Source organism: Etheostoma spectabile, chromosome 23 (assembly GCF_008692095.1).
Source record: "Etheostoma spectabile isolate EspeVRDwgs_2016 chromosome 23, UIUC_Espe_1.0, whole genome shotgun sequence".
NCBI lineage: Eukaryota > Metazoa > Chordata > Actinopteri > Perciformes > Percidae > Etheostoma > Etheostoma spectabile.
Genome location: NC_045755.1, coordinates 14,513,204 through 14,524,621, shown reverse-complemented (window position 1 = coordinate 14,524,621; position 11,418 = coordinate 14,513,204). Strand labels below are relative to the sequence as shown.

The window sequence follows — 11,418 nt, the reverse complement described above, 5'->3', positions numbered from 1 at the left end:
TGTGTGTGTGTGTGTGTGTGTGTGTGTTTTAAAAGTCCTGGCTGAGTGTCACCATAATTGGATGATATTCTGCCGTATCATAGGGTCCATGTTAGCAGGTGGCACAGGTGTGTGTGTCTGTGTGTGTATGCCAGTAACTCTGTAAAACTATTTTAGGAAAGGTATTTTGGTCTGTGTTTTGTATCCTTCTTGATGAAGACAAATGCTTTCTCCTCTGACATTTAATTTGGCTACTTCAGCACTTCCCTCTCCTTTCTTCACTTCTTCTCTTCTTCTTGTGTTTTTTCCCCCTACCCTCTGTTAAATGACCATACGCTGGGGAAATTAGTTCCGACGCTCGGTTCTGCACTCAGCTGCACACACTCCTGTGCGTCTCTGTGTGTGAAGAACTGAGACAGACATCAAACTGCACTGGGCGGCCATCATATTTTCCTGGTTGCTGCCGTCAATTTGGAAAATACATGCTCCTCTCCTCTCTCTCTTGCTAACTCAGCTCTGTGATTGTACATTAGGTGGGCGACACATTGTAGCTAAACCCTAATTTTCGTTTCTCACTTTACCCAAAATTGCACTAAGGAGTCATTTTCCAGTACAACATTAAAGTTAGTTGGCTGGTGCAGCTCTACAGTAACCCTAAATCATACCTCTTCATAACTGAAGTGATAGGGAAAGTTTCAAAAAGATAATTAGGATGGAGCGCAAAGCACACTAGCTTTAGAACTGAAATTATGCTGCACAAGCTCAATTTGTGCCTTTTTTCCCCAGCTACTTTAGCTGTTATTTTGTTTTGAGATGCCTGAAATGAAGCTGGGATCCAACGTGTGATCTGACATGTCTGTCTGCCAAGTCATGGCAGGACTATGATCACCACTGGACGTAGTGACCATCCTGAAAGAAGCAAGTGGCTCGCCTTCTGATCCTGGCATGAATTCTCTCTGGTCTAGTGTGCAATAATAGTGATTGCAACATAAAACACAATACTGTAATGAGCAAAACAAATTGTTAGTTCATCGTCGTTCACACACACTCTCGCGCCGCCCCCCCCCCTCTCGCTCTTCTCTCTCTCTCCAAGGTCACTTGTCCCAAGTAACGGCAAGTGAGGGTGAGCACGGTAACCATGGCAACTGCTCGACGGGCCCCACTCCAGACTGCTCCCCCCCCTCCCCCGACACAGCCTTGAAGAACAGTGAGAGTCATCCGCCCACTGAGTACACACACGCATACAGACACCACAAATGTGTTGCAAAGGCAACTGATGCATTATTTAACATCCAAGTATTTGTATACAGTACAAATAGCTTAAATCACCTGCGAACACACACACCACACACACACACAACACACCACAACACACACAACACCACACACACACACCACACACACACACACACACCACACACCCCACACACACCCATTGACCTGTCTTGTGTTTACTGTACAATAGACTGTATTACTGTGGCTGTATACACAGACTTCCTGATCACTGTCTAAGGTTGCATGGTACACAATTCTCCATCAACTGCACACACAGACCTTTATAATCGTGGTTTTGAAGCAATGTGGTCTGCAGCTGGGCGCCTATTAAGAATTGGGTTGTTGGACTTTTTTACTGTTGCCCATCACTTCCTCTTCCACCTCCTTCAAAAACACACCTTAGACAACATGTTTTAGAAAAGAATGAGGAAAGAGTGTTGTAGAAAACAACACTGTACTAAGGTGACATGCAGCCATTATGAAAGTTCAGACATGTGCAGATTTTCCCGCTTTCGATGACTTTTGCCTGTGTGCTCGGTTGTCCCCACCAAGGTGTCTTACAGCAATTGAAACTCTTGAAAGGGAGAGAGCATGAGTATGTTCACATTAATTACATGCAGACAAAAAGTTGCAGTTACCTTAACTTTTTCAAAAATATAAACTGCTTGTCTGTCAATATATTAGTCCAGTTTTAAAGACGTTTAGTTGCCAGTTGTGTTATGCATGGCAGTTGATGAAAAGCATGTAAAAACTGCAGTAAGAGTGTGGTGTATATTAGCAAACCAGAATTGAATTTACAATTTTGTGTCAGAATCAAGGAAGGTAATAATCTTCTGTACATCAGTCATCTTTTTGCTCCCAACCTCCATCTGAACAGCTGCATTTTTAACTTAAGTGACATAGTAGTTTGTCATCTAAACCGTTTAATTGATCGTTTAATCATTAAAGTGAGGATGTGACCTTGATAACTATCTAAGCTGGTCCAAATTGAGAAGCCAAATCCAGCAGACTGTAAAAATTCATTGTTCAGGCAGTCTGAAGTTAAAGTGGGCTCATCATCTACTGCTGAAATAATAATACAGAAATGTCTAGTGCATATTTGCGTGGAATCTAATAAAAAATCTGCATCAGGATAATTTCTGGGGAGGTATCACCGGGGCAACCAGTTTAGTGTTAGAGAAATCTGCAATCAATATGCTACAGCATCATCGTATCAGATGTAGGGAACATCGGCTTTATTCTAAAGCCGGTTATAGTGGTCAGAAAACTTCAGTCTGTTACTTTGGTAACGGACTTGTACAACAGAATAGATTTAACAATGGGGCGCATGAATAACTTCAAATCAACATTCAGCAATGCAAAATCAACAGCAATCAACCACCTTAGTGACTTGAGATTAATTTAGTCCTCTCACCTTGTCACTGGGAAGATAGTATCAGACACACTAGCTCAGCAGGAACGTTTTGCACCTTGATAATTAAAGTCAGTTGTTTTCTCAGTCTGCCGATGATGCCTGACACACAGTAACACTGAAAAAAATATCCTTCTGAACTGCTCGTTCAGTCTCGTGATAAATCTTACTGAAGAATGAGCAATAATTCCATCCTTTTATCCTTACCTCTCCTCCTCATAAGATCTGCCATTGGAATGTTAACTAATGCGTGTAGAGGGATCACATGCGGTGCATAGAGGCTCAGCTTGAAGCGCACTTAATCAAGGAGCACCAGAGTTTAATTTTATAGCGCTTAATTAATTCTCTAGAATTTATTTCATTTCATTCTAGTGCTTCCGCTGGCTATTTCATCAGTCGACCCTGTATGCCAAACGCTCGTGCTAACATGCACGTGACTGTTGCCGCGTGTATAGAAGAGTCTGGTAGTGCTATAGTCCCTCCTGTTTTCAGTATTAGAATATTAATGTGGGCTTTGGTTTCCAGAAGGGACTTGAGCAAAGGCTTGATTACATTTCACTGTTGTTTGTAATCCCGGTGATACAGTAAGGATGTAAAGATGATTTGATCAGATGGTTTACTGCCATCCTACAAAAAGTAATATAACTCTAACTATAACTCTAAATAACTAGTATTTAAAATTATATGTAGGTTGCTTTGAACAAAATTGAATAATACATGTGATGGGATCCCTCTAGGGATCTTGGTATATTTCCAAGAACTACAGAAATAAGTACACATAAATTGCTATTTAATGACTCTATTATACAATGCCATTTGTATTATTTCTATTCAATATTATTCCCTTACCTCTACTAATACACATATCTGTAGTTAACAGTGAATAATAATAAGAATAGAATAAATAATAGAATTAAAATTAATGTAGCTCTCATCTCAGTGCTTCTAGTTTGTGCTGAACTCATTTTTTTACTCAACCAGATTCTGGCTGCAGCCTCATATTTAACGTACAAACATGTACATTTATGTCAAATTTCTCATTAAACTCTTGGCACCAAAAATGTTCAACATCTTTCTTTTGAACAAGGATGTCATTGTTTTCAAAGATCTCTGTTTCTACCCTTACAGTTATTATATTGCAATTTAAGAAATTTCTTAAATTCATTACCCAATAAAACTAGACCTATATGCCTGTATGATGTAATTTTTTTTTATGGAAAAAAAATATTGAAAGACTGCTGTGAGACACAGAGACTTGGTACTTTGCACATTTCTTACAGTGTGTAAACCAACCTCCCCGCTTTGAAAAATCTCCCCAAGGCTGTTGCTGTAAATAAAAATGTGTTCTGAGTAATTTTGGTCTTTAACTCCAGGGTTTAAAGGAAACTCACCACAAGCTAGTTGCTGATTTAAAAAAAACAAACATGTGATCTCTTTGGTAAAAGCGTAAGGAGATCAGCTGACTGAAATCCATGGGCTTATTGCTTGGGTCTTTTTTTTTAATTTATGAATTGCTTGCTTCTCGTCCCAACTGTCAGCTGGACATGTTAGTCTCCACAAGTTTTTGCTCACACTCATGAGCAGATGGGATGTGAAACACAAAGAATGTGAGAATACTCAAACTGAAAAGAAGCAGAAAGAGTGAAAGCAAGAAGGACAGAGATGCATACTACATCATGGTCTCATGGTTTCGTACCCACTGGCTCCGTGTCCTACTTAGCATCTTTTGTGATCTTGCTTTTGTGCGTGTGTGTGTGTGTGTGTGTGTGTGTGTGTTAACAGTAAACTATTATAACCATTTTGTGCCCATAAGATATTCCTAGTTACAATCAACACATGATGTAACCTCGTGTTTGCATCTACAGAAGGCTGAAGGCTTTAAATGGTTTGTCACCTTTGTATCTGGCTGAACTTCGACATCACTAGTAACCAGTCAGAACATTGAGGTCAACCAACCACTTGCTTTTGGATGTACCAAACGCTAGGCCAAAAATTAGAGGGGATCAAGCTTTTGTTGTGGGTGCTCCCATCCTCTGGAAAAGCCTTCCAATCAGTATATTCAAGAGACGAATTCTATATGTATAATTTCATGTCCCTGCCAAAGACACACCTTTTTACTCTGGCCTCTGGTCCTTGCTGAGTCTGGGTGTCAAATGTCTTTTAATGTGTTGTTGTTTTAAGTTATTTGTAACGATGTATATTACGTGACAATTCTGTATTTGACATTTTTCCGTGATCAGCTACAATTTTAATGTGCTATATGTATATACAGTATAAATTTGACATTGACATTGAAGCTGTCATCTCGGAAAATCACATGGTCACAATAACATTGCATTGACACGCACACATAGGGGTTTGAGTGTATGTGTGTGTGTGTGTGTGTGTGTGTGTGTGTGTGTGTGTGTGTGGTGGTGTGGTGTGTGTGTGTGAGATCCACTAACAGAAAACAGCTTGTAGATCCATAATATCCACTGCACACATTCATATCTACTATCACACATGCACACACTGTTACATATGTGTGAACACATACGAGAATGTAGACAGTGACAGTGTGGCCTTCCTCATCACATGCACACACTCAGACATACTCGGAGTGGAGTGCAGTTAAGGTAGGCTAACTGGTTTCTGATGCTTTATGAAGGATATTCTTCCATACAGAGGCTGAGAGGATGCAGACACACACACAACAAGCACTTGATGGTAAATGTACAGAATGGAACACAGCTGTTACATAGACAACACCGACAATGGCACAACAAACATCAACGGCTGATCACCTCAACATCATTATAGACCTATATTCACCAAATATCATAAGGTGCAGCATCCTTACACACAGAGGATTTTATTTTGTTTCAGTTTGTCCAGCAGGTTTGTTTGGCTCGAAGAAATGGAACCCTATACCTTCAGCCTGATGATAACATATACACTAGATAGGGGGTGTCTAATAATAGTCTGCCTTTTCCGCTTGGTTTGTTTTGACCACCACAGATCTTGGGAACTAAAAGGTGATACGTGTAATTTTTTACTTTTGTGTTGAGTAATTTTCAGATGACAGCATAATTATAGTGAACAAACAAGACCATAACAAAAAAGCTGCCAGGCTCTACCAGCTCAAAGATAGACTTTTTAAACTGCACTGCTGGGCCAGACCCCATTGGAAATCTGTTAAAGGTTCAAAACTGTAAAAGCGTGCTGTTCTCAGTTCAAATGTAAAGATATGACATTTTGGAAAACCTCATTTTAAAGCCCAATGAAATAATATTGTTGATATTACCGTTTAATCAAATGACTAATGTAAGACAAATGTAATATATTTGCTAGTTCTAATCCCACAGTTCTGCAACTCGCAAGCTCACACAGGCTAATCGTAGGCTACCTGGTAGCTCAAAATGGCCGCTGGATTCTGGTTTCAAGCACTATTTACAAAACCCCTTCAAAATCAAACACTTTATTCAAATCATAAACAAAGTGATCAAAACTATATACACTATCAAGCAGTCAGTAAACAATACACCAACAAATAGAAAACACATGGTTCGAACCATATACAGTTGTTCTCAGGGAGAAGTACATTTCTAATCTCAAATTTCATATTTTTCAATTTTTTATTTTTCAGTCTTTTGATGAACGAAAACATGTCCTATCATAGTAGCTCAAAATTGATCAGAAATCACTACTCTGCTTTGCTCATTGCAATTTTTTAGTTTTTCCTCCTCTTTTTACCCCTATTTTTATATTTTTACAGTACTGTACCCTGCATCTCACAAACTTGTCCTTTGTCTCTGTGATACTGTAATTCTTGTTCTTGTTGATATGAACCTGCAACCAGTCAAAATCTACTGAGTGCTCCCTACTGTCCTCTCACATTGTTTCTTCTGTTCATTCTCTGACTTTCTCCTTCCCACCTTCAACAACATTTGCTCTCTGAAGTGGCGGCTCATATTGGTTGTGTTACATCATTTGAAACAAGTGAAATCCATTTTGAGTGGTTGTGTTTAATCAATGATATGTGTTCTCTATATGTATTTGACTTTTGCCACTTGTGTTTACCACTATGGATGACATTTGCAGAACGTGTTTTGAGAATGAGAATGTGTTTAGAGTTTTGCTGAAAAGTCTAAGTGAAGCTGCAAATTGTGTTTTACCATGTGAAATGGTTTAAGGTAGGACTGCACAATTAGCTAAAAGCAATTGAGAAAAACTGTAAACATCTACAATTAGATAATATAGTTTTTCCTCTTCTTTTTAAAGATTGTTTTTGGCCATTTAAGGACTTTGTTTGACTAGGACAGCTTAGACTTGAAAGGGGAGAAAGAGGGGGAATGACACGCAGCAAAGTGCTGCCGGTCGGAGTTGAACCTGCGGCCGTTGCACGGAGGAGTAAACCTCTATATTCTAAGTGAGAAACTAGGCATCCAGTTCTCTTTTTATGGGCTTTCTAAAAAAAACATTCCATAGATTACAACTTTTTCAGAACTCTATCCAGTACAAAACGCTTACCTTCATTGGTTACCTGTTGTTTTCAAAATTTAAGTCAAAGTCCTACTTTTGGTATACAAAGCACTTGCTGGTCTGGCGCCACAGTAAATCTCAGACATGCTGTCAGTTTGTAAGTCCTGGAGATCTCTTCAGTCACAAAGTGGATATCTCAAAGTTTTGTGCTGCTTGTATGACCACATTTTTTACAATGAATTGAGCAATGAAGCCGTGTTGCTGTTAAATAACCAGTATTTCATCAGCATTTCCAGGTTTCCATTTGAGGAACATATATTTGAGGTGCTTTCCAGAAAATCACATAATTCTTTACTATAACACACACACACACACACACACACACACACACACACACACACACACACACATGCAGTCAGCTCACTAATCACTTTGGCAGTTATTAATCTGTTCACACTCATCAATCATTTAACTGTTGAGGCTGAGTTCGTGCTGAATACACACACAGTCACTTCATGATCCCTCTCTGACAAAGTTGCTCCAGTCAGTTAATCTTCCAGCAAATTTCTTCGGGTATGTGCATAATAACAGCACATGTCTACACTGTACAGATCTATAACTATGACTGCATTTGTGCCAGCTATTTATCGAGCCCATATTGGAGTTTTTGCAAGACCATACATGTGCAAATACACACACAAACAGTTGGAGTAATCATGTCAGCTATTTAAAGAGGGATGGCAAGAAAAGAGGGTATCAGGAAACAAAAAGAGTAATAAAAGAGAGGGAAGGACCAGAAGGTCAAGGAAACCAAAGGTTTTCCTTTTTACGTACCTTGGTCAGCTCATTCCTCGTCATAGCTGCAGGCTCACAGCGCTCCACCTGAAAGTTGCTGGGACAACTAGGAGACCTTTATACAGTCTGTGTGTAAGAGTGTGTGGTAGTGATTGATTTCCCAGCCAGCACAATGCCTGTGGCCCCAGAGAGAGAGAGACATGGGTCAAACACAGCTAATTGAACTGACTAAAGGTAATGCTAAAAGCTCTCCAGTGGGAGTTTCACATCTGAGCTATTTCCTGTTATTTTGCACCTGTATTAAAAGGATTTGCATGTAGCATTTTGATGAGTTCAATAATTTGTGCAGTTCATCCACCTCATTAGTTGTGAGCCATGAAGTCTGCTAGTTTTTACTGCCCTCTGCACTGCATTTTAAACTGTGTGCCATTATAGATTTGGTGGGAAAACTGCTTTTATTGTTTATAAAGGATAGAAGGTGAATTACTTCTTTTTGAAATTGAGCTACATTAAGGCTTACTGAGTTTCTCACAATTTTAGATGGACAAAACTTGAAGGAGTAAATAAACCCAAATGGAATAATAGCAGATAATGGGAAGGAATACAATTACAGTATTAAAAAGATTTTTTTGTGCGTGGGGAAATAAATAGCTAAAAACAAAGTGCTTGCTCTGAGGAGGTCTATAAAACCTCCAATGATATTGAATTGATTTTAGCACGCAGAAGCCAAACTTACCTGAAGGTGTCTGAAAACTCCTGAACTTCATGATTTACTATAAATTAAACAATATGAAAGGAAAAGGCCAATTATGCTTTGATGGTTAGGTTAAGAAAAGTGTTTTTGATTTAAAAAGCTACCTGACTTGATAGATAGATAGATAGATAGATAGATAGATAGATAGATAGATAGATAGATAGATAGATAGATGGAGAGATTGCAACCCACAGTAACATGACACAAGAATAACAACCAGACTGAAAAACCACATTTATCATGACAAGCTGAGAAACTGTTTTTTATTCCCAACAGTTAATAAATAAGCAAAAATAAGCTTTTTAAAGTCAGATTGTCTTTCAGATTTCCTGATGTAAGTAGAAAGATAAGAGAGCAAGTAACTCTACAGTACTTCAGTGAACAGAGGATGTGTGTTTGGAAAGGCACAGCCACACACATGAACCATGTTTGAGCCTTTTTTTGGGGGGGGGCACTATATATGTTAATGTCACTGAAATGGTCTCAAAAGTGTGTCAGTACTTGAAAGGCTCACTTGAGTGAAACTTTAAAAAAGAAAATGTTTCTTGAGGAGAAAAATAATAAATGGTTAGCGCGATCAACAAAAGAAATGCCAAAATGTATCAGCAGAAAGATGGATTGCAGAATCAAGAGCTGAATAGTAGAGTATGTTTTAAAGTTGCAGATAAGTTAGTTTTTTGGGAGGAGGGGGTTTGGATGTTTACGACTTTTCATTTTCTATTCTCTTTTTCCTCTGCTATTAATATGTCATCTGCTCTTCTCAGCTTTTTTTCTTCAGTGTTTACATCTTTTTCTGCATTTATGAAGCCATTGAAAAGAACAGAAAAAAGGGAGAATGTAAAAAAACACTGGCTACAAAAGATGGCAATTGCTCTATACACAGCATTATTAATATATGGCTACTGCTGACAGAAGAGAAGTTTGCTTCAACAACTGAAAATATCAATTAAAACCATTATGATAATCACCTTTCAGTCGGCTGATCATGTTAATTTACTAAATGAAAACATTTTGGATATAAATAACCCTGACTCTTTGGTACAATCAACATACATTGTTTTTTTAGCATTGCTCCTAAAGTTTGCACAGTAAATTCAGTCACTTTTGAAGTTTAATTGATCAATAATGACCACCGCCAATACCCGATTGTACAGTATCTAATCCTTTAATCATGATCATTTTATGTGAATTTCATATGCTGTTATTCACAATCTAGCACACAATTCCTCCGATCCAGAAATGAGCATTTTTCAATGAATGCAAACTTAGACGGCAAAGTACACCTCACCGTCTTAGGTGAGGAATTACACTTTTTAGCTAACTGGTGTGTCATTTATTAGCGCCCTAGCACAAACACAGACACACATTAGTGAGGTGTTAAACGGCATGTTTTCCCCCAGGGATGCTGTTACAGCGGGGAAAATGTCTTGTGCTGTATAGTTTAGTCAGGCATGGAGGACATTTTGTGTGTGCGAGCGAGTGTGTCTGTGTTGGTGTGTCTGTGTGTGTTGTGGTGTGTGTGTTTGTGTCTGGTGCTCATTAATCCCCTTCAAATCAGCCATGACATGTTCATTAGCCTGCTGCCCGGTTGCATTGTTAACGCTAACCTCAGCCAGAACTGCAGTGTTTGTGTGTGTGTGTGTTGGTGTGTGTGGTGTGTGTGTGTGTGTGTGTGTGTGTGTGTGTGTGTGTGTGTGTGTGTGTGTGTGTGTGTGTGTGTGTGTGTGTGTGTGTGTGTGTGTGTGTGTGTGTGTGTGTGTGTTTGTGTATTGTAGCCCATGCCAGTGTGTTTGTTAATGTGCATGTGCAAGCTCTTTAATAGCATGAGTCCAGAGAAGACGCCTTTAGTTGTTAAAAGAGCCAGATACGTATACCGAGATAAGTGCTGGAATAAAGAGTGCTTAAAGGATGAATAGAAGAAGTTGGCATTAAACTCATTAAACACTAGATATCTCCGCAAAAAGAGACACACACACACACACACACCACCCACACACACACACACACACACACACCACCACACACCACACACACACCACACACACACACAGCACAGCCTCAACCTCCCACTTTGAAATACCACAGATTCATATTGCAACATTTCCATCATTCTGGGATGATTGCTGTTTCATCTCATTTATTTTGGTTCTCTTTCCATGCAGGCTCGTGTGATTTATGTAGTTTAATATCAGTATGTTTGACTTTGTTTCTTCACCATAGGCCATCATTGTTGTTGATTACAAAGAGGTCATACAAGGATTTTGTTTTATTTGTATTTCTTTTACATCATGACATCCAACAAAAAAAATAAAAAATGATAACAAAAAAAATACACTTTTCTGACAGCAAGCTTGTTTCATGTTCCCTGGCCAGTGAGGGTGACTCCCTGTCGGGCTCATACATCATCATCCTATTCCTGGTTGCCTGTCTGGGCTGTGATCCTGTTTGGTTGATGCATTGGTCCTTTAAACATCCCTGGTGTCTGCGGAATGCTGCGGCTATGGTGTTGTTCCCGGCGGATGAACTCTCCACAGTGCTGTGCTGCATTCTGGTCTGTTGAAGCTGCTTAGTTTGGGACTTGGTTCTCTTTGCCTGGTACATACTGGATTTCTCCATGTAGAAAACCACACAAACACAAATGAGGAAGAAATAAACAGAATACGGACAATCTCTTAGCTCTTCATTTCATACTCTGGAATATTTAGCCTTAAGTGGAGTTTTAGCCGACACACCTGAGTGAACC

The 11,418-nt window shown here is 39.2% G+C and overlaps 1 protein-coding gene across 1 annotated transcript in view; it reads left to right on the top strand.

Annotated features, from left to right (window-relative positions):
* The window catches only part of anks1b (ankyrin repeat and sterile alpha motif domain containing 1B), a 219,654-nt gene that overhangs the window by 121,648 nt on the left and 86,588 nt on the right, over positions 1-11,418 (top strand). Inside the window, exons 13-14 of the mRNA XM_032505829.1 lie at positions 1,073-1,208; positions 11,049-11,226. Coding sequence (XP_032361720.1) covers positions 1,073-1,208; positions 11,049-11,226 — 314 coding nt within the window. The remainder of the gene's footprint in view (positions 1-1,072; positions 1,209-11,048; positions 11,227-11,418) is intronic.